The 24413-nt window shown below is 43.1% G+C and overlaps 1 protein-coding gene across 1 annotated transcript; it reads left to right on the top strand.

The window, feature by feature from the left end:
* The first annotated feature begins 8529 nt into the window (after positions 1-8529).
* LOC132502476 (BCL2/adenovirus E1B 19 kDa protein-interacting protein 3-like) lies at positions 8530-10617 on the top strand. Its single transcript, XM_060118354.1, is given in 4 exon segments — positions 8530-8779; positions 9296-9403; positions 10045-10159; positions 10161-10617. Coding segments are annotated over 4 exon segments (930 nt in total).
* Positions 10618-24413: the final 13796 nt, after the last annotated feature.

Raw genomic sequence — 24413 nt, 5'->3', positions numbered from 1 at the left:
TGTGAACGTTTCCCTTTAAGTTACGATGGGAATCCAGAACAATGCCGTATGGACCCCTGTCTGACTGATGCAGAAAGAAAGCTAGTACTCTTTTTAAAAAAAATTTTTAAATATAATTTTAAAGGTAACATTCCATTTACAGTAAATACAAAATATTGGCTATATTCCCTGTGTTGTACAATACATCCCTGAGCCTGTCTTTTTTTTGTTGTTAACATCTTTATTGGAGTATAATTGCTTTACAATATTGTGTTAGTTTCTGCTGTATAACAAAGTGAATCAGCTATACATATACATATGTCCCCATATCTCCTCCCTCTTGCGTCTCCCTCCCCCCACCCTCCCTATCCCACCCCTGTAGGTGGTCACAAAGCACCGAGCTGATCTTCCTGTGCTATGCGGCTGCTTCCCACTAGCTATCTGTTTTACGTTTGGTAGTGTATATATGTCCATGCCACGCTCTCACTTCATCCCAGCTTACCCTTCCCTCTCCCCGTGTCCTCAAGTCCATTCTCTATGTCTGCGTCTTTATTCCTGTCCTGCCCCTAGGTTCTTCAGAACCTTTTTTTTTTTTTTAGATTCCATATATATGTGTCAGCATACGGTATTTGTATTTCTCTTTCTGATTTACTTCACTCTGTATGACAGACTCTAGGTCCATCCACCTCACTACAAATAACTCAATTTCGTTCCTTTTTATGGCTGAGTAATATTCCATTGTATATATGTACCACAGTTCTTTATCCATTAGGCTGTTGATGGGCATTTAGGTTGCTTCCATAACCTGGCTATTGTAAATAGTGCTGCAATGAACATTGGGGTGCATGCATCTCTTTGAACTATGGTTTTCTCTGGATATATACCCAGTAGTGGGATTGCTGGATCATATAGTAATTCTAGTTTTAGTTTTTTAAGGAACCTCCATACTGTTCTCCATAGTGGCTGTATCAATTTACATTCCCACCAACAGTGCAAGAGGGCTCGCTTTTATCCACACCCTCTCCAGCATTAGTTGTTTGTAGATTTTCTGATGATACCCATTCTAACTAGTGTGAGGTGATACCTCATTGTAGTTTTGGTTTGCATTTCTCTAATAATTAGTGATGTTGAGCATCTTTTCATGTGCTTCTTGGCCATCTATATGTCTTCTTTGGAGAAATGTCTATTTAGGTCTTCTGCCTATTTTTGGATTGGGTTGTTTGTTTCTTTAATATTGAGCTGCATGAGCTGTTTATATATTTTGGAGATTAATCCTTTGTTCGTTGATTCATTTGCAAATATTTTCTCCCATTCTGAAGGTTGTCTTTTCGTCTTGTTTATGGTTTCTTTTGCTATGCAAAAGCTTTTAAGTTTCATTAGGTCCCATTTGTTTATTTTTGTTTTTATTTCCATTAATCTAGGAGGTGGGCCAAAAAAGATCTTGCTGTGATTTATGTCAAAAAGTGTTCTTCCTATGCTTTCCTCTAAGAGTTTTATAGTGTCTGGTCTTACATTTAGGTCTCTAATCCATTTTGAGTTTATTTTTGTGTATGCTGTTAGGGAGTGTTCTAATTTCATTCTTTTACATGTAGCTGTCCAGTTTTACCAGCACCACTTATTGAAGAGACTGTCTTTTCTCCATTGTATATCCTTGCCTCCTTTGTCATAGACTAGTTGACCATAGGTGCATGTGCTTATCTCTGGGCTTTCTATCTTGTTCCATTGCTATGTTTCTGTTTTTGTGTCAGTACCATATTGTCTTGATTCCTGTAGCTTTGTAGTATAGTCTGAAGTCAGGGAGTCTGATTCCTCCAGCTCCGTTTTTTTCCCTCAAGACTGCTTTGGCTATTCGGGGTCTTTTGTCTCTCCATACAAATTTTAGATTTTGTGTTCTAGTTCCGTAAAGAATGCCATTGGTAATTTGATAGGGATTGCATTGAATCTGTAGATTGCTTTGGGTAGTATAGCCATTTTCACAATATTGCTTCTTCCAATCCAAGACCATGGTATATCTCTCCATCTGTTATCATCTTTAATTTCTTTCATCAGTGTCTTATAGTTTTCTGCATACAGGTCTTTTGTCTCCCTAGGTAGGTTTTTTCCTAGGTATTTTATTCTTTTTGTTGCAATGGTAAATGGGAGTGTTTCCCTAATTTCTATTTCTGATTTTTCATCATTAGTGTATAGGAATGTAAGAGATTTCTCTGCATTAATTTTGTATCCTGCAGCATTACCAAATTCATTGATTAGCTCTAGTAATTTTCTGGTGGCATTTTTAGGGTTCTCTATGTATAGTATCATGTCATCTGTAAACAGTAACAGTTTTACTTCTTCTTTTCCGATTTGTATTTCTTTTTCTTCTCTGATTGCCATGGCTAGGACTTCCAAAACTGTGTTGAATAATAGTGGTGAGAGTGGACATCCTTGTCTTGTTCCTGGTCTTAGAGGAAATGCTTTCAGTTTTTCACCATTGAGAATGATGTTTGCTGTGGGTTTATCATATATGGCCTTTATTATGTTGAGGTATGTTCCCTCTATGCCCACTCTCTGGAGAGTTTTTATCATAAATCGGTGTTCAATTTTGTCCAAAGGTTTTGCTGCATCTATTGAGACGATCATATGGTTTTTATTCTTCAGTTTGTTAATATGGTGTATCACATTGATTGATTTCCATATATTGAAGAATCCTTGCGTCCCTGGGGTAAATCCCACTTGATCATGGTGTATGATCCTTTTAATGTGCTGTTGGATTCTGTTTTCTAGTATTTTGTTGAGGATTTTTGCATCTATATTCATCAGTGATATTGGTTTGTAATTTTCTTTTTTTATCTTTTTTATTATCTTTTTCTTTTTTATTATCTTTTATTATCTTTTTATTTTCTTTATCAGGGTGATGGTGGCCTCATAGAATGAGTTTGGGAGTGTTCCTCCCTCTGCAATTTTTTGGAAGAGTTTGAGAAGGATGGGTGTTAGCTCTTCTCTAAATGTTTGATAAAATTCACCTGTGAAGCCATCTGGACCTGGACTTTTGTTTGTTGGAAGATTTTTAATCACAGTTTCAATTTCATTACTTGTGATCGGTCTGTTCATATTTTCTATTTCTTCCTGGTTCAGTCTTGGAAGGTTATACCTTTCTAAGAATTTGTCCATTTCTTCCAGGTTGTCCATTTTATTGGCATAGAGTTGCTTGTAGTAGTCTCTTAGGATGCTTTGTATTTCTGCGGTGTCCGTTGTAACTTCTCCTTTTTCATTTCTAATTTTATTGATTTGAGTCCTCTCCCTCTTTGTCTTGATGAGTCTGTATAATGGTTTATCAATTTTGTTTATCTTCTCAAAGAACCAGCTTTTAGTTTTATTGACGTTTGCTGTTGTTTTCTTTGTTTCTATTTCATTTATTTCTGCTCTGATCTTTATGATTTCTTTCCTTCTGCTAACTTTGGGTTTTGTTTGTTCTTTTTCCTCTAGTTCCTTTAGATGTAAGGTTACATTGTTTATTTGAGATTTTTCTTCTTTCTTGAGGTAGGCTTGTATAGCTATAAACTTCCCTCTTAGAACTGCTTTTGCTGCATTCCATAGGTTTTGGATCATCATGTTTTCATTGTCATTTGTCTCTAGGTATTTTTTGATTTCCTCTTTGATTTGTTCAGTGATCTCTTGGTTATTTAGTAACATATTTTTAGCCTCTATGTATTTGTGTTTTTTACGTTTTTTTCCCTGTGATTCATTTCTAATCTCACAGCGTTGTGGTCAGAAAAGATGCTTGATATGATTATAATTTTCTTAAATTTACTGAGGCTTGATTTGTGACCCAAGATATGATCTATCCTGGAGAATGTTCCATGCGCACTTGAGAAGAAAGTGTAATCTGCTGTTTTTGGATGGAATGTCCTATAAATATCAATTAAATCTATCTGGTCTATTGTGTCATTTAAAGCTTCTGTTTCCTTATTTATTTTCATTTTGGATGATCTGTCCATTGGTATAAGTCAGGTGTTAAAGTCCCCCACTATTATTGTGTTACTGTCGATTTCCTCTTTTATAGCTGTTAGCAGTTGCCTTATGTATTGAGGCGCTCCTGTGTTGGGTGCATATATATTTATAATTGTTATATATTCTTCTTGGATTGAACCCTTGATCATTATGTAGTGTCCTTCCTTGTCTCTTGTAACATTCTTTATTTTAAAGTCTATTTTATCTGATATGAGTATTGCTACTCCAGCTTTCTTTTGACTTCCATTTACATGGAATATCTTTTTCCATCCCCTCACTTTCAGTCTGTATGTGTCCCTAGGTCTGAAGTGGGTCTCTTGTAGACAGCATATATATGGGTCTTGTTCTTTTTTTTTTTTTTAATTAATTAATTAATTTATTTATTTATGGCTGTGTTGGCTCTTTGTTTCTGTGCGAGGGCTTTCTCTAGTTGCGGCAAGTGGGGGCCACTCCTCATCGCGGTGCGTGGGCCTCTGACTATCGCGGCCTTTCTTGTTGCGGAGCACAGGCTCCAGACGCGCAGGCTCAGTAATTGTGGCTCACGGGGCTAGTTGCTCCGCGGCGTGTAGGATCTTCCCAGACCAGGGCTCGAACCCGTGTCCCCTGCATTGGCAGGCAGATTCTCAACCACTGCGCCACCAGGGAAGCCCTGGGTCTTGTTTTTGTATCCATTCAGCAAGCCTGTGTCTTTTGGTTGGAGCATGTAATCCATTCACATTTAAGGTAATTATCGATATGTATGTCCCTATGACCATTTTCTTAATTGTTTTGGGTTTTTGTAGGTCCTTTTCTTCTCTTATGTTCCCACTTAGAGAAGTTCCTTTAGAATTTGTTGTAGAGCTGGTTTGATGGTGCTGAAGTCTCTTAGCTTTTGCTTGTCTGTAAAGCTTTTGATTTCTCCATCAAATCTGAATGAGATTCTTGCCGGGTAGAGTAATCTTGGTTGTAGGTTCTTCCCTTTCATCACTTTAAGTATATCATGACACTCCCTTCTGGCTTGTAGAGTTGCTGCTGAGAAGTCAGCTGTTAACCTTATGGGAGTGCCCTTGTATGTTATTTGCCATTTTTCCCCTCCTGCTTTCAATAATTTTTCTTTGTCTTTAATTTTTGCCAATTTGATTACTGTGTCTTGGCGTGTTTATCCTTGGGTTTATCCTGTATAGGATTCACTGTGCTTCCTGGACTTGGGTGGCTATTTCCTTTCCCATGTTAGTGAAGTTTTCGACTGTTATCTCTTCAAATATATTCTCTGGTCCTTTCTCTCTCTCTTCTCCTTCTGGGACCCCTATAATGTGAATGTTGTTGCGTTTAATGTTGTCCTAGAGGTCTCTTAGGCTGTCTTCATTTCTTTTCATTCTTTTTTCTAATTCTGTTCTGCAGTGGTGAGTTCCACCATTCTGTTTTCCAGGTCACTTATCTGTTCTTCTGCCTCAGTTATTCTGCTATTGATTCCTTCCAGTGTAGTTTTCATTTCAGTTATTGTTTTGTTCATCTCTGCTTGTTTGTTCTTTAATTCTTCTAGGTCTTATGTTAAACATTTCTTGCATCTTCTCGATCTTTTCCTCCATTCTTTTTCCGTGGTCCTGGATCATCTTCACTATCAATATTCTGAATTCTTTTTCTGGACGGTTGCCTATCTCCACTTCATTTAGTTGTTTTTCTGGGGTTTTATCTTGTTCCTTCATCTGGTACATAGCTCTCTCCCTTTTCATCTTGTCTATCTTTCTGTGAATGTGGTTTTTGTTCCCCAGGCTGTAGCATTGTAGTTCTTCTTGCTGTCTGCCCTGTGGTGGATGAGGCTATCTTAGAGACTTGTGCAAGTTTCCTGATGGGAGGGACTGGTGGTGGGTAGAGCTGACTGTTGCTCTGGTGGGCAGAGCTCAGTAAAACTTTAATCTGCTTGACTGCTGATGGGTAGAGCTGGGTTCCCTCCCTGTTGGTTGCCTGGCCTGAGGCAACCCAACACTGGAGCCTACCCTGGCTCCCTGGTGGGGCTAATGACAGACTCTGGGAGGGCTCACGCCAAGGAGCACCCCCAGAACCTCTGCTGCCAGTGTCCTTGTCCTCATGGTGAGCCACAGCCACTCCTCGCCTCTGCAGGATACCTTCCAACACCAGCAGGTAGGTCTGGTTCAGTCTCCCCTGGGGTCACTGCTCCTTCCCTGGGTCCTGATGAGCACAATACTTTTTGTGTGCCCTGCAAGAGTGGAGTGTCTGTTTCCCCAGTCCTGTCAGAGTCCTGCAATCAACTCCCACTAGCCTTCAAAGTCTGATTCTCTAGGAATTCCTCCTCCCGTTGCCAGACCCCAAGGTTGGGAAGCCTGACGTGGGGCTCAGAACCTCCACTCCAGTGGGTGGACTTCTGTGGTGTAAGTGTTCTCCAGTCTGTGAGTCACCCACCCACCAGTTATGGGATTTGATTTTACTGTGATTGCTCCCCTCCTACTGTCTCATTGTGGCTTCTCCTTTGTCTTTGGATGTGGGGTATCTTTTTTGGTGAGTTCCAGTGTCTTCCTGTCGATGATTGTCCAGCAGCTAGTTGTGATACATGACTCTTTTTGAATTATGGTTTTTTCAGTGTATATGCCCAGTAGTGGGATTGCTGGGTCATATGGTAGTTCTATTTTTAGTTTTTTAACGAACCTCCATACTGTTCTCCATAGTGGCTGTATCAATTTATATTCCCACCAACAGTGCAAGAGGGTTCCCTTTTCTCTACACCGTCTCCAGCATTTGTTGTTTGTAGATTTTTTGTTGATGGCCATTCTGACTGGTGTGAGGTGATACCTCATTGTAGTTTTGGTTTGCATTTCTCTTGAGCCTATGTTACACCCAACAGTCTGTACCTCCCACTCCCCAACCCCGGTATTGCCTCTCCCCCTCCCCACTGGTCATCACTAGTTTGTTCTCTGTATCTGTGGGCCTGTTTCTTTTTTGTTATATTCACTAATTTATTGTATTTTTTAGATTACACATATAAGTGATATCCTACAGTATTTGTCTTTTTCTGTCTGACCTATTTCACTTAGCATAATGCCCTCCAGGTCCATCCAGGTTGCTGCAAATGGCAAAATTTCATTGTTTTTTATGGCTGAGTAGTAGTCCATTTATATATATATGTATGCCATAACCATTATCCATTCATCTGTTGATGGACACTTAGGTTGTTTCCATATCTTGGCAATTGTAAATAATGCTGCTTTGAACATTGGGTACGTGTATCTTTTTGAATTAGTGTTTTGGTTTTTTTCAGCTTTACACCCAGGAGTGGAATTGCTGGGTCATATGGTAGTTTTATTTTTAGTTTTTTGAGAAACCTCCATACTGTTTTCCATAGTAGCTACACCAGTTTACCTTTCCACCAACAGTGTGAGAGGGTTCTCTTTTCTCCACATTCTCACCAACATTTGTTATTTGTGGTCTTCCTGTTGATGGTCATTCTGACAGGTGTGAGATGATAGCTCATTGTTTTTGTTTTTGTTTTTGTTTTTTTTTTGTGGTACGCGGGCCTCTCACTGTTGTGGCCTCTCCCGTTGCGGAGCACAGGCTCCAGACGCGGAGGCTCAGCGGCCATGGCTCACGGGCCCAGCCGCTCCGCGGCATGTGGGATCTTCCCAGACCGGGGCACGAACCCGTGTCCCCTGCATCGGCAGGCGGACTCTCAACCACTGCGCCACCAGGGAAGCCCCCTCATTGTGGTTTTGATTTGCATTTCCCTGATGAATAGTGATGCTCTAGTATTAATTCTTTAAGTTTACTTGAATGCTAGAAAAGTCCCCTCCCTGTGTGACAGCTGCAGGATCATTATCAAGGGGGGAAGAGGGGACTATTGACAAATGTTACTGAAAATATCAATGGTGACTCTCTTGGGGCAGTAGGATTTCAGGTGACTTTTAATGTCTTTCTTCATATGTTAAATGACTAGTTGAATTTTAACAGTGAGCCTGAATTGTTTGCACAATCAGAAAGTTATCTGTAAATAAATAAAATTAGAACCTTATTGAACACTCTTCACAGATAAATTCCAGAAAGAATAAAGGCCAAAATATGTGAAGCACAACTTTTTTTTTTTTTTTTTTTTTTTTTTTTTGCTGTACGCGGGCCTCTCACTGCTGTGGCCTCTCCCGTTGCGGAGCACAGGCTCCGGACACACAGGCTCCGCGGCCATGGCTCGCGGGCCCAGCCGCTCCGCGGCATGTGGGATCTTCCGGGATCGGGGCACGAACCCGTGTCCCCTGCATCGGCAGGCGGACTCTCAACCACTGCGCCACCAGGGAAGCCCAAGCACAACTTTTATATGATTAGAAGGAATTGTACAGATTATCTTCATGACGTTGAGTTAAGCAGAATTTCTTAAGCCAGAAAGTATGAATCGTAAAGGAAAAGACTTAGAAATTTTCATGTAATTTTTAAACGATGCCAAAATTAAAGTTTAGCTTAAAGATTTGATTGAAAAAACAAGCCACAAACTAGGAGAAGATATTTGTAACATGTATTGCAAAGTATCTAAGAAACACAAGGAAATAAAAAGCAGCAAAACAAAACCCCCAGTTTTTAAGAATGGACAAAAAATACGGAGAGGAAGGAGAAAAGGCAAACAAAATCACCAAAATTCACAACATGTCCTCCTCCTCACTAAGAGAAACTCGAATTAAATTAGATGCCACATTATATCCCTCTGATTGTCTACAAAACGTCAAACCGGACAATATGAGATGTTGGAAAGGAAGTGGAAAAGAGGAACTTGCATATTCTACTAGTGGGAGTGAAAATGAATACAACTGTTTTGATGTCAAATTACCAATATCCAGTAAAGCTGAAAATTCACATTCCTTGTGACCTAGAAAGTCCTCCTCTAGAGAAACTTGCAAATAAGTGCTAAGAGACAGCTACCAAAAGAACAATCTAAAACCCATCAGAGAGAAATAATTAATAAAGTTTATATGCCCAAGAACATTAAAATAGCAATTTAAAAAATGAACTAGGTCTCTATGTGTTAACCTTATTAACATAGGTCACTAAAACATACCACTGAGAAGAAAAAAGAAACAGGTTGTAGAAAATTTAAACAGTATGATACAAATTATTTAAAATAAAAAAACCACTATATATTGCCAATGGATACATGTACGCTTAGAGCGGTGTACTGGAGGACACTCCATGGAGTTGCCTCTGGGGAAAAAAGTGAAAGAAGGCAAAGGAGGAGGGAAGTAAATTGGACTTGAATTTTATTTCAATATTATATTACCTTTATTAAAAATACTTATAAAGTATATTGCAAAAGATAAAAGTAATGAATTCAGAGTCTCATTACTGCTTGTCACAGAGCCTGACCAGCTCACCAGAGTCTCAGGTATCCTGGGGTTCCAAGAAGAGAACCTGCAGGGCTCTTGGGTGGGACTGCACCTCAGCAATGGGAACGGAGCACAGCTCCAGCCTCAATTTCTTGTTTTTTTTAAATTTTAGTTTTTAAAGTTTTTTGGTATTGAAATATAGCTGATTTACAGTGTTTCAGGTGCACAGCAAAGTGATTCAGTTATACAAGTATATATATTCTTTTTCATATTCTTTTCTATTATAGGTTATTATAATTCGCTGCGCTATACAGTAGGTCCTTATTGTTTATCTACTTTATGTATAGTACAATAGTTTGTATCTGTTAATCCCAAACTCCTAATTTATCCCTCTCCGCTCTTCCCACTTTGGTAACCATAAGTTTGTTTTCTATGTCTGTGAGTCTCTTTCTGTTTTGTAAATAAGTTCATTTGTATCATTTTGTTAGATTCCACTTATAAGTGATATCATGTGATATTTGCTTTTCTCTGTCTGACTTACTTCACTTAGTATGATAATCTCTAGGTCCATCCATGTTGCTGCAAATGGCATTATTTCATTCTTCTGGCTAAGTAATATTCCATTGTACATATGTACCACATCTTCTTTATCCATTCATCTGTTGATGGACACTTAGGTTGCTTCCATGTCTTGGCTATTGTAAACAGTGCTGCTATGAACACTGGGGTGCATTTATCTTTTTGAATTAGAGGTTTCATATTTTCTGGGTATATGCCCAGGCAGCCTCAGTTTCTGTTTGCAGTTATGACGTGGATCAAATGCTACTGGACGCCCAGCATGAACCTAGATGATGTCACCCCCAGAGTGTCCACTGTGATGACCCACAAGATACTAGTAGTTTCTGAACTAGACACCCACAGTGTTGGAGGAAAAACAGCCCTCAGCCCGAAGAAGATTATATCAAGAGAAGAAATTGAAAGCCTTTTGAAGAAAAACTCAGATTGGACAGGGGATTGGTCAAGTCGGTCTGAAAACATCCCCCCCGCCCCCGCCTCCAAAAAACTGCCTTTAAACATCTTTAAACACCAAACAAAGCACACAGCCTCTCTCGGCAGGAGGAACACGTGTCTTAGGAAGAAAGGGGACATTTTCACAGAAGAATTTCTAAGCGTTTTCCTTCCATCTCTGCTGCTCTCACGTCACTGGCCAGTGGCTTGGGGATCGTATTGGAAAGCATCTGGCCACCAGTGTCTTTTGATGGAGACTTGGACTCTGGCTGTTGCACACGGTGGAGATTGTCTACTAGAGGCTACACTGAACTCTGCTATTTATTCTTTGCGAAGCAGGAACTAGAAAACCAAGGTGCAAATCAAACTCCACAGTAGAGTTTAAACGCCAAAATGTGTTTGCTTTCACAGTGTAATGGCTTCAACTTCCAACGGGTAGGCGACAGGTACGTGTCAGCATTCTGTCAGAGACACCTGCGCAATCTGTTTCAGGCCCCTCATCAGTTAACCTTGTCCTTTGTGCTGAGCTTTTGGGGGCTCTGAGAATCAATGTTAATCTAAGCAAATCTGTGTCTACATTTAAAAAACTAGAAATTGAAGAAAATAAATAAATCTGCCAAATCCTTCAGAGATTAGTGTATTTGCATGTGGTTTAAAATCAAACCTTATAAAAGCTTTTTGATTGAGCCAGAAAAAAGTAATTTATTTAAAAATAAATATTTGTACTCCTGCCGTGTTACTGGGGACCTTTCAGTCTTGGTTTGGGTGATAATGCCTGGAGTCAGCTGCAGCAGTGGAAGTGACCCTATTTTGGGCTTTTGCTGTTGGAGAGCTGGGAGAGCTCAGGAGGTCAAGAGGCCAAAGCAAGAGCATACCCACCTCTCCTGGGACCTTGCTTGGGGCACAGGTGGGGCTTGGTTGGGTGACTGAAATCTCCCAGCTTTGCTGAAGGAAACCAGGCTCTGTGTTGATTCATAGGTGTTAGCAACTGTTTTATTTGTCAATATTCTAAAAATTTATTGAGAACTGTAAATCATTTTAAAAAAATCATCTCTCAACTCAAAGATAAGGCAAAGATTTACGTAAGAAAAGTACAGCTTGTATTTTTTCTCTCTAGATTTCTAGGTCAGTTTAAGTGTGTTCGAGTCAAGCATCATAAGTGTTGTGATTAAATAGCTACCTTTCTCAGAAGATTCCTCTGGTTTTTGTAACCTCCCCTCCTGTCTAACAGGCTTAATACAAATTTAGCTTGATAAGTGTGTCTTGGAAATGGAACATTCCACAAGTCCTATGTATTAATCATTACCTGAAGCACCCACAGTTATGTACTCATGAAGTCCTTTGACAGATGCCTGGACACAGGGCTGATAATTAGCAGGCAATAACATCCACTCTGCACACTGGCCATGGTCCACCTTGATCATTTAGTACCTGAACCTCACTGTGTACCTGAGTTCAACACTGTGCCTTGAAGGTCATTATGGCCCCTGATCACGGGTCTTGGCAGATTTACTGTCTCAGTGCTGAAATCTGGTAGAGCCCTTCCAAGTCCACTGCTTCTCCAGCCTTGCTCTCCCCATTGCTGGAGCAATCTGGTCCTTGTCGCCAGCCTTGACCTCAGCCAGTCTCCAGGACAAATCCGACTTTAGGCAGGAAGCATCTAGACCTCGATCCTCATCACCCTGCCTTCAGTGCTGAACCTCTAGTGGGGATACATGAGCTGACACCCTACCAACCTCTGCGGCTCCCCTTCCCCACCACCTCTCTCTGCCCCACCTGTCTGGTGCATGCACGCATGCGCACACCTGTTCTCAGGTGTGCCGGCCTGCTGAACATCCCAGTCATGACTTCAGCCCTGCTGCTTCCTCCCTCCTCTGCCTGGGATGCATCATTTCAGCAGAAGCAGTTGGCTGGTACCAGGAAGCAGTGTGACTAAGAAAGGATGGGATGGGGTTCCTTGACCACCCATGTTTCTGAGAACACCCTTACCTTCTTTCTGTGTTCCAAGCAAGTTCTGTTTCCAGGGGGGCTGCGTGGCCTCTCCGGGCTGCCCCAGCTTACTCAGGCAGAGAAAGAACACACTTACCTCGTGCTCCCACTTCACATTTTATTGCTAAAACCCTTCCACAACTTCGTGAGGGAGGAACCATTACCGTCATTCTACTGATGAGGAAACCGAGCTCAGAAAAGCTGAACAAGTCACCCTTCTGGAAAGCTGGGACCTGGCTCCAAACCAGAGAGTCTCTGGTTCCAGAGCCCTTTGTCACTGTCCCCAAGGCCCTGGTCTTAGACTCACTTCTATTTTGTTCTGTAGCCTGAGTTCATGTGTTATTTCATGGTCAGCACCAGACTCTCTCTAGGACTGGGACTGCTTTGTTCTGCAGCTCCTCCTCGGAGAAGGGAAACCCCCTGCCTTGGACCCTGACTCAGTGCTGGAGTCCAGCTCCCCCGACAATGTTCCCCATCACTGGTGGCTGCCTAGATGTCCAAACACCACTTGAACTCACCATCACTGTGCTCTCCTGTCTGATAGGGGACTGGACTCCTGCAGGCTGGTCTCTGCAGCCAGCTGCTGACATAAAATGCAGTCTCCTGTTGCCACACCCTTTGGCTACAGCCCTGGAGCCCAGTTTTCTCTCAGCGCCAGCAGCTGGACCTGAGCCCTCCTGTTCATCCCACCTACCCCATGGAGCAAGTCAGCTTAGAAGTCGTGCACACCCCTACCCAGCATTCTTCACTGGATCCTTCTTCACCAAGTTATGTCTAGTTCTTGAGCAAGACAGCTTCAGCGGGACTAACGCAACTGGACTCTGACTTTAGTCTCCGGTCTCTGTTTATTTGTTCACTAGGGTCTTCAGTTGGGTTTCCCCAGAAGCCAACTTTGAGATGAAAATTTGAGACCAAGTAGTTGATTTGAGGGGTGACCCAAGGAAGTGTTATTGAGTGGGTTACCCCTGGGTGGCCCCAGGGTTCAGTGCCGCTGGGGAGCTATGGATGAGAGTGTAGAACACAGCTCAGAGTTCTCCCGCCGAAGGAGGGTGAGGACACTTGGCGATTCCTCCCGGTCACACGGTCATGGGCTGAGGGCTGCACTGCACTTCTGGCTGCAGCCCTCACAGGGAGAGCAGTGGGTGCTTGCAGTAAGGTTGTTCTTAAACATACTGTGAGGGGTCTTTCCTGGTGGTGCAGTGGTTAAGAATCCGCCTGCCAATGCAGGGGACACGGGTTCGAGCCCTGGTCCGGGAAGATCCCACATGCCGTGGAGCAACTAAGCCCGTGTGCCACAACTACTGAGCCTGCGCTCTAGAGCCCACGAGCCACAACTACTGAAACCAGCGTGCCTAGAGCCCGTGCTCCTCAACCAGAGAAGCCACCGCAATGAGAAGCCTGTGCACTGCAACGAAGAGTAGCCCCCGCTCGCCGCAACTAGAGAAAGCCCACGTGCAGCAATGAAGACCCAACACAGCCAAAAATAAATAAATAAAAATTAAAAAGATAAATAAAATATACTGTGATGGTGCGTACCCAGGGGGTATAAGCAGAACACAGGCGGCATCCACTACAGTCAGTTAAAATAACACTCAGAGCTGCCATTTTAGTGATTCTGGAAAGCTTCTGGAGGAAGTATGCAGCGTCACACTAAGTATTACCTGTGGAAGTCTTCCAAGGTTTCTTTTCTTTTTTTTCTTTTTTTTTTTTTTTGCAGTACGCGGGCCTCTCACTGTTGTGGCCTCTCCCGTTGCGGAGCACAGGCTCCGGACACGCAGGCTCTGCGGCCATGGCTCACAGGCCCAGCCGCTCCACGGCATGTGGGATCTTCCCAGACCGGGGCACGAACCCACGTCCCCTGCATCGGCAGGTGGACTCTCAACCACTGCGCCACCAGGGAAGCCCCTTCCAAGGTTTCTTATGTTTGGCTTATGAACTGTCATCATAGTCCTGTATAGGACTGCTCTGGCAGCTCCCCACCTCCACCCTATCTCCAGTACATGCACCAGGTCATTCAGGGAATTCAAAGGTCTTTCACGTGTTTTTCGCTCTTTTACTAACTATGAGGATATAGTTCATCATTCATATTTTGCGAACCCTCCCCTCATACAAAACGGCAGGAACTAGGAGCTTAAAAGAGCACTAAGTGTAAAACATTCTTCCTACCCTCAAGGAACACGCCATCAAATTGGGCAATTCCAATATGTACCATTATTCTTCTTTTCAAGTGGGATACAGGGTAAGAACTAAAGGGGTGGGGTTGCTTATGAGCCTTTCCAGCTGAAAAATCTATAAGAACAGAAATCAAGTTAGCCTGAGGCTAGAATTGAAATACCAGAATCACAGAATTGAGTCCCTGATTTCAACCTCTGCCAAGTTACTAAAGATGGCACTTCTTTTCACATTGTGCTATAGTTACTGTTCTGTCTGACTCCATCTATCCTGCCAACTCTTAAGAACAGGGATAGTTTCCATATTACACATCTATTGCTGCATAACAAATTACGCTAAAACTTACCGGCTTACAAGATATATGTATTATGTCACGGTTTCTATGAGTCAGGAATCTGGACACACCCTGCCCAGGTCCTCTTTCTCAGGGTCCTTTGCAAGCTGAAATCAGGATGTCAGCCAAGGCTTGAGTCTCATCTGAAGGCTTGACTCAGCAAGGATCTGCTTCCAAGTTCACATGGTTGTTGGCAGCATTAAGTTCCTCATGGACTGGTAAACTGAAGGTCTCAGTTCTGAGATGGCTGTTGGCTGGAGGCCACCCTCAGGTCCTTGCCAGGTGGGCCTCTCCAGTACGGCAGTTTGCATCACCAAAGCATGGCAGCCAAGAAGGCAACAGAGAGAGAAGCCATAGTCTTTCCTAACCTAATCGTAGAAGTGACATCCATCACCTTTGCCATATTCTATAGGTTAGGAGCAAGTCACTAGATACAGACCACACTTAGGAGGAGATTATTTAAGGCCATGAATACAAGGAAGTGGGGATAATTGGGGGCCTGTCATGGTGTCCTTACCACCTGGTTATACTAGGTGCTCAATAATGTCTGTTGTTTTGCATGTTTATTATTCCTAAAACAACAGGACAAGTTGCAAACCTGCATCACAGCAAAAGAACATTAGATTTCAAAGGGGGCTGACCATGTAGTAGGAGAGTTTGGTGTCGTACATTCCGTTCTATTCAGTGGACAAATCCACCTAAGAACCCAGTCATGTACTAGTAGCTGGAATGTGAGCCCCCTGAAGGCAGGACTGTGTCCTTAATCTCGACATCGTCAACACCTATTGCCCCTTCCCTGACTCACGAGAGGAAGTTGGCAAACACTGAATGGATTGAGGAATGGTGTAGTGTGGACCAGTACCAGTCGGGGGCCTGTTAGGAACCGGGCCGCACAGCAGGAGGTGAGCGGCGGGTGAGCGCGCGAAGCTTCCTCTGCAGCTCCCCATGGCTGCCCGTTGCTCCGCATCGCTCCCCATCACTTGCATTACCGCCTGAACACCAACACCCGCCCCCCACCTCCTGTCCGAGGAAAGATTGCCTTCCATGAAACCAGTCCCTGGTGCCAAAAAGGTTGGGGAACCGCTGGTTTAGTGAATAACAAAGCCTGTCCCTCTTAGGACTTTTTTTCCACATGGGTTACAGATTTAAAATATTATGCCAATTTATTTTTTATTTATTTATTTATTTTTTTTTAAGTTTTTATTTATTTATTTATTTATGGCTGTGTTGGCTCTTCGTTTCTGTGTGAGGGCTTTCTCTAGTTGCGGCAAGTGGGGGCCACTCCTCATCGCGGTGCACGGGCCTCTCACTATCGCGGCCTCTCGTTGCGGAGCACAGGCTCCAGACGCGCAGGCTCAGTATTTGTGGCTCACGGGGCTAGTTGCTCCGCGGCATGTGGGATCTTCCCAGACCAGGGCTCGAACCCCTGTCCCCTGCATTGGCAGGCAGATTCTCAACCACTGTGCCACCAGGGAAGCCCCATTATGCCAATTTAGAAAGTAGTCACGGAAAGAGGAAGTTTACTATTGTTAACAACCTAAACAAATACTTGATTGAATGAATGTCAGCCAGGCGATCCCCACATTGGCTCTGGTGTATTCATTATTCAATACCTTGTAAAATGCTAATCTGAGAAAACCTATAACGTGGACAAACAAATGGTATCCAGTAAAATCTGCACTTGCTATTACCATCAGCTTGATCTTTATAGCACAGTCATTGGGCAAGTAGAATTTAGAACCTAGGTTTATCTAGAGAGGTTCACTAGCAAGGATTGAGGTGCTGCATGTACTCTGAGGTGTGGCACGTCACAGATTTTGAGTTGGGGTTTAGCAGAAGAGTGAATCCATGTGGAAATTATTGCAAACCCTTTTCTACACAGTGCAAGCTATACATTTTTGTAAGCCCTTGGAAGTCTAGGGTTGCAGTGGGTTTTAAGAATGTGCCTTTGTTTACCTCAGATGAAATGCTGGTTAGAAAAGAAGGTTCTCTTATTCAGAGAAATTAATCCTTGGCCTGATACACCTTCTCCCATTTCTCTCTCTCTCCCCACCCCCACCCCCCTTTCTCTCTATCTCCATTTCTATCATTTCCTCTATCTCAGAGAAGAGTGGTTTCCTGACTCTTGCCTGAAGTGGGGATACGTCTCCTCTAATCTTTTTTATTAGCAGGATCAGTTTAGGAGGTTAGTTATTTCCCACCTGGACCTTTTAGCTGCTCTCTAACAACACTTATCTCTCACCTCTTTCAGGTGAAAACGTGTCCCCAAGAAACCCTATTTAAGGTAAATCCCTACAAATACATCAGATATTTGTGGAAAGTCACACACGTTACTGGACAATTCAGCCCTCTTTTTCTGTTTTGGGTGATTTACACCATGCATAGTGATACTCGCGTTCCTTAGATGCTGACAGATGAGGAAGAATCAGATTGTGTGCTTCGTAAGAACCACGGGGGATTCCCAAGAGCTACAAATTCTGCAAAACAAATCCCTTAAGTAAATAATGGAAAATGATAGTTCATTTTAAGTTCTTTGAAACGTTGAAAAGTGATGCAAGAGGAAAGGGCTCATCTGTTCTTAGTCAGCTTTTGACCTTTGACTATATAAACACCAGAAACGCGTTGGGCTCCAGCTATACCACTCTGCTCCCCAGATGAACAAAAGGAGTCTTTTCGTTAAGTTCTACAGAGTGTACCAGAGCACCATTTCACAGAACATTACATTTAATAATTTATTCTTAAAGAACAGGGCAGTTGTTAAGAGCTTGGCCATCTTAGTAATTTTTTTTTTTTTTTAAGTGAAGGGATTGGACCAGATCTTTTCTAGTCTTTCCTGCTCTGAAATGCTGATACCAGGACTCATCAAATCAGGCTGTCTCTGAATCTGTACTACCATTCCTGTCCTTCCACCGCCCTGGAACTACAGCTCCTTGTCTTGACATTAACACACACAAGTGGCACACAGTGTGCAAGTCGTGCCAAAAGCACCCCCCTTCCATGAAGGACCATGAAGGCCCAGCACAGGGATCAAGTGCCTTTGTTGCTGTGCCCTGGTATTACCCAGGAGGAAGTGGGCCCCAGAGGAAGTGGGGATACGTCTCCTCTAACCTTTTTTATTAGCAGGATCAGTTTAGGAGGTTAGTTATTTGCCACCTGGACCTTTTAGCTGCTCTGTAACAACACTTATCTTTCACCTCTTTCAGGTGAAAACTTGTCCCCAAGAAACCCTATTTAAGGCAAACCCCTACAAAGCCTTCAAGTGTCGGTGGACATGAACTCCCCCAGTTAAGACTTGGCACCCTCCCTCTAAGTTCCCATTCATCCTGCACATACACTTTATTTTATAATCATTTCCCTGCAGTGTGTAAGGTCTTCCCAAGAAGGAACTACGATCTTCCGCATCTGTATCTTCAGAGCCCTGGAGCCTAGCCCATTAATAGGGGCTGAAAATACATTTGTACAGCACATGAATGAATGAAAGTCTTTCCTGACCCATTTCACTCTGCTCTGACCACTCTTTCATTATGCAGCTTAGGCTATTTATACCAACCACACAAGAATATGAAGCAAATGAAGTAAAGAGATGCAAGATCATTTTTCTTAGTCAAGGAATATTTTATATAAGCAAGGAGCATTGGCTGTTTAAACGTTTTCTATGAATACTTTTGTAACTGGTCAAGGAAGACATGAATTCAGATACGCACAGCGATTTTAAGGAGTCTAGAGCTGCTGCTTCTGCCTAGAATTAAAACTCCCCAAAGAGCCTAAGAAATGGTCCATCTCCCTCTTCCCAGCCCTAAATGAAGATCTGAACAAAAATCAGTAGCAGTAAAAGAAGCAGCTTCTGAAGGTTTTCATCCACTAAAAAGAAGTGAGTATAAAAGGAAACTATTTTAAAAAAAAGAAAATTATTCATTTAAAACTTTTTTTCTTTTTTCTTTTTCTTTTTTTTTTTTTCTTTTTGCGGTATGCGGGCCTCTCACTGTTGTGGCCTCTCCCGTTGCGGAGCACAGGCTCCGGATGCGCAGGCCCAGCGGCCATGGCTCACGGGCCCAGCCGCTCCGCGGCATATGGGATCCTCCCAGACCGGGGCACGAACCCGTATCCCCTGCATCGGCAGGCGGACTCCTAACCACTGCGCCACCAGGGAGGCCCAAAACTTTTTTTCTTAATTAGACTGTTTCTCAAAATGAACACAGCTTTATTTTTCATGTAATGAAAATAACACGTTAATTGAAGTAAATTCAGACAGTACAAAGGGTGTAAAGAAAAAAAGAAAATTCTCTTTAATCCCATCACCCAGAGAGATTTAACATTTTGATGTGTACCTTTCTGCATTTTTTTCTATGCACATACAAAAAGTGTGATCATGTTATTCATAAAACTCTGTAAAATTTTTAAAATTAAACTTAATCTATCATGGGCATTTTTCCTTTATGATAAATACCGATCTTTATTATTATTTTAAAATCTGTAGCCATTGTATGGCTGCACTATAATTTGTTTAATCAGTTCTCTGTTGATGACGATCATTTACATGGCTGCTAGGATTTCAGTATTATGAATAATACTGTGAGGTACATACAACTTCATAGACTTTTCCAGTTATTTTCCTTAGAGTAAATTAACAGAAGTAAAATTGCTGGGTAAAGGGTTTGCATATTAAGAAACTGAGTACAGTGGACTTCCCTGACAGTCCAGTGGTTGGGACTTTGCCTTCCAGTGTGGCCGGCAGGGATCAGGGGTGGGGTTGGGGGTTGGTGCGGGTTCAATCCCTGGTCGGGGAGCTGGGGTCCTGCGTGCCTCGCGGCCGAAAGGCCAAGATGTAGAATGGAGGCAATACTGTAACAAATTTAATGAAGCCTTTAAAAATGGTCCACGTCAAAAAAATTTTTTAAATAAAAGAAAAAGAGGGCTTCCCTGGTGGCGCAGTGGTTGAGCATCATCCGCCTGCCGATGCAGGGGACACGGGTTCGTGCCCTGGTCCAGGAAGATCCCACATGCCGCGGAGCGGCTGGGCCCGTGAGCCATGGCCGCTGACCCTGCACGTCTGGAGCCTGTGCTCTGCAACGGGAGAGGCCACAACAGTGAGAGGCCCGCGTACCGCAAAAATAAATAAATAAATAAATAAAATAAAAAGAAACTGAGTACATATTGCCAAATTACTCCCTGGAGAGGCTGGTCTTATTTACATTGCTACCACTGCAGGATGAGAGATTGTTGCTCCACACATTACCCATACCAGCAATTAGCAGTCTTAAAATTTTGCCAATCTGTTAGGCAAATATTGTATTCATTGTTTTTCTTTCTCTCTTTTTTTTTTTTTTTTTGCAGTACGCGGGCCTCTCACTGTTGTGGCCTCTCCTGTTGCGGAGCACAGGCTCTGGACGCGCAGGCTCAGTGGCCATGGCTCACGGGCCCAGCCGCTCCGCGGCATGTGGGATCTTCCCAGACCAGGGCACGAACCCGTGTCCCCTGCATCAGCAAGCAGACTCTCAACCACTGCGCCACCAGGGAAGCCCTGTATTCATTGTTGTTTAATTACTTTGATTACTTGACCAGGAAGCATTGATCAAATTTTGAGAAAAAATTTCACTTAAGCAATGGAAGCCACTAGGTTCAGTCTCACATTAGGGAAGTAACAAGTCACCTGAATATGTTAATGGCTTAGGTGACTTTCTGCTTACTATTTTTTTATTTCTATTTTTATTTTTAATTAATTAATTTTATTCTTGGCTGCATTGGGTCTTAGGTGCGGCACGTGGGATCTTAATCGTGGCATCCGGGATCTTTCATTGCTGCCCGTGGGCTTCTCTCTAGTTGTGGCATACACGTTTTCTCTCTCTAGTTGTGGTGCGCAGGCTCCAGGGCACGTGGGCTCTGTAGTTTGCGGCACGCAGGCTCTCTTGTTGAGGCCTGCTGGCTGAGTTGCTCCGCGGCACGTGGGATCTTCCCAGACCAGGGCTCGAACCCTCATCCCCTGCGTTGGAAGGCGGATTCTTTACCTCTGGACCACCAGGGAAGTCCCGGCTTATTATTTTTTTAAAACAGTCTGCTCTTGAAGTCCTTGTCTTTAAGTTACTGGCTGTTCTGATTTTCATTCCCGTTTGGTCCTACACATCCACAGTTAACTCGAGGAGAAGTTGGAAGGACCATGAAGAAATGATTCACTGCCCTTATCCCCCCTCACCCAGGTGTAAAACAGCATGAAACAGCTGAGCGCTTCAGTGTACCACTGTGACCAGTGACTCTTTGCATCTTCAAATTTCCTGCTTGAAGAACACCCCCAACCCTGCCTCCTAAAACTCTCTCTTACTCACCCAGCAGTAACCTCATCCCTTTTTTTCCTTCCTTTGAGTTTTGACTTCATAACAACTGGCTCTCAGTTGCTCCTCTTCCCTTAAAGTGGGACTGGGCCTGCATTTCACATTATTCATTAGAAAACCAGGCAAGGCAGGCCGGTTGGCATTGTTAGAGCCGGCAGGGTACACAGTGATCTGCCGGAGCTGCCTTAGTAAGTAGGATGTGACCTAGGAGATCTTCTCAATTTAGAATTTCTGACTAAAGCGTTCCACGGATGAGGCAAACCACCTGTTAGATACTAGAAAGAACTTTTTGCCAGGAACCACCTTAATCATTTTCCATAAACTGAATGGTTTAATGTTCCAATTATACTTTCAGAAATTAAGGACCAAACCTTCACAGAATCTAGTAAGTGATGAGGTCAGAATTCAAATCCAAGTCCCTCTGATGACAAAGCTCATGGCTTCCATGATACCATGTCCTCAGTAGCCCCAATTTGTGAGGCTTCAAATGGAGAAGAAATCATAGGGTTTGCAGAACCAAAATTCCCACATTTGGTCATTCCCCCCAACTTTATTCTAGCTCCCCTGGCGCCCAATGCCCCATCTCCCACCCCCCAAACACATGCATTCTTTTTTTTTAATATTTTATGTATGTATGTATGTATGTATTTATTTATTTAGGCTGCGCCAGGTCTTAGTTACAGCACGCAGAATCTTTTAGTTGCAGCATGTGGACTTCTTAGTTGTGGCATGCATGCGGGATCTAGTTCCCCAACCAGGGATCAAACCCGGGCCTCCTGCTTTGGGAGCGCAGAGTCTTACCCACTGGACCACCAGGGAAGTCCCAAACACATGCATTCTTTAATTAAAGGGTTGGCCACTATAGTTAGGGCCAACTTCCCTGGGCTTATGGCAATAGCACTAACTTAGAATAGTGGAATATACCCTAACCAGGCAGCCATAATGTCCATTACATGTATGTAATCAAGCGAGCTTCAATCAAGCCTACAGGGTTAGGTGACTAACATTTGAAATCACTGATGTCCATGTGGGTCTGTGCTCAGAAACAATGACTTTGAAAGTGGGAGGGGCACATCCTTGGTGGTCCAGTGGTTAAGACTTTGCCTTCCAATGCAGGAGGTATGGGTTCGATCCCTGGTTGGGGAGCGAAGATCCCACATGCCTCCCGGCCAAAAAACCAAAACATAAAACAGAAGCAATATTGTAACAAATTCAATAAAGACTTTAAAAATGGTCCACATCAAAAAAAAAAGAAAGAAAAAAAGCGGGAGAAAGAGCAGGGATTTTTCAAATAGTCCCCACAATTCTAGCCTAAGGACTTTGGGAAGAATAGTTGATTGTGCAGTGGGATGGCTCTAGAAATGAACTCACATTACTGGGTGTAAGAGATACTAATCCTGACATTTGCACTTGAGAATTATTTGGGTTAACGATAAGTCAAAGTCACCCTGGGGATTAACATCTTTTGGACTGCTGAACAGAGTGGTGTCACACTTACTGGCAGTTGAATGTTGAACTAAAGCATTTTACTTTATGTATCATTGTTGAAAAAGTTTTAACAGGCTAGACAGTCCCTTAACCCTGATCCTTAATATTTTAAGCATGACTCTTTGCACTCTCTGGTTTTACTCCTAAGTAATAGAAATTAGGGACACCTGCTAAATCCTTGCCTACTGTTAGACACCAATGAAATATACATGTTCTCTACAGATTGTCACCTCCAAAGAGACTGCTCAACCGTGGAAGACCCGATGCTAACACCTACTCTAAGCTAGGTACTTTTAAAAGCATTTCACAGGTGTTTCATGTCATTTTTTTTTTTTTTTTTTTTTTTGTGGTTCGCGGGCCCCTCACCGCTGTGGCCTCTCCCGTTGCGGAGCACAGGCTCCGGACGCGCAAGCTCAGCGACCATGGCTCGTGGGCCCAGCCGCTCCGTGGCATGTGGGATCTTCCCGGACCGGGGCACAAACCCGTGTCCCCTGCATCGGCAGGCAGACTCTCAACCACTGTGCCATCAGGGAAGCCCTGTTTCATGTAATTTTTACAGGTGTTTCATAATGTCTGCTGGAGGAACATCTGGGACCCTTCCTTGAAAGGTAAGACTGTTTTCTCCTAGGAATGTTGTCATCTGCATACAGTCCTTGGAACTGCTGCTGCCATCTTGTAACCATCATAGGAGTCATAGCTGAGGATGGAGGAGTAAAAGACGGAAGGCACTCAAGTTTTTAAGGACATCCTTGAGTAACTGAATTATCTAATATTTGAACTTCTTTACCTCTGGAATTCTTTTCGTGGGAGATCATGAACCCAGTACTGTTTAATCTACTTCAGTTAGGTTTCCTTTTACTTGTATGGAAAAGCACTCTCGGGGCTTCCCTGGGGCTTCCCGCAGTGGTTGAGAATCTGCCTGCTAATGCAGGGGACACGGGTTCGAGCCCTGGTCTGGGAAGACCCCACATGCCGCGGAGCGACTAGGCCCGTGAGCCACAACTACTGAGCCTGCGCATCTGGAGCCTGTGGTCCGCAGCGAGAGAGGCCACGATAGTGAGAGGCCCGCGCACCGCGATGAAGAGTGGCCCCCTCTTGCCACAAGTAGAGAAAGCCCTCGCACAGAAACGAAGACCCAACGCAGCAAAAATAAATAAATAAATTAATAAACTCCTACCCCCAATATCTTCTTAAAAAAAAAAAAAGCACTCTCACTGATACACATGCATGTAAGCCTAAATCCACGCAGACATACGGCCCTTTCAGAGAGGTCAAATATATTTGCACTGTGGTTAAGATTTTCATGGTCAAGAAATATTAAATTCCTCCCACATGCCAGGCACAGTACAGGTTGTTGAACCGAATGGGTTGGGGAGGGCAGGATTCTGCACCTTTGGTGGTTACAAGCTGTGGTAAATGTGGTGATGAAAGTGGAGCCAGGTGTACTTAGGGAAGGTACCATGAAGACTAGGCCAGGAGGCTAGAGAAGGCCCTAACAGAGTCCAGTAAAATCATGCATTCCAGATTTAAAGACCCATGCCATATCAATCAACATCATCCATTTCTAAGTTTCTATGTATTTGTGATGTTTTGGTTTTAATTATATAAGAACTGTAAGAATAGTGTTATGTGTATAATAGTGTTAGGTGTATCTATATTTAGGTAATGTTATAATAAAATAGCTTAAATCAACACTGAGGCCCAGAATGTTTTTCCCTTTTAAAAGGAACTACTGAAGCCAATTTAGAGGAAGCACACTAATTCAAAAGATGAAGCAAAGGAATGGGAACAAGGCATTTGGTGTCTATTCCTAGCTACTGGCTGGCAGCCCTC

Source organism: Mesoplodon densirostris, chromosome 15 (assembly GCF_025265405.1).
Source record: "Mesoplodon densirostris isolate mMesDen1 chromosome 15, mMesDen1 primary haplotype, whole genome shotgun sequence".
Lineage (NCBI taxonomy): Eukaryota > Metazoa > Chordata > Mammalia > Artiodactyla > Ziphiidae > Mesoplodon > Mesoplodon densirostris.
This window is presented reverse-complemented; position numbering and strand designations above follow the sequence as displayed.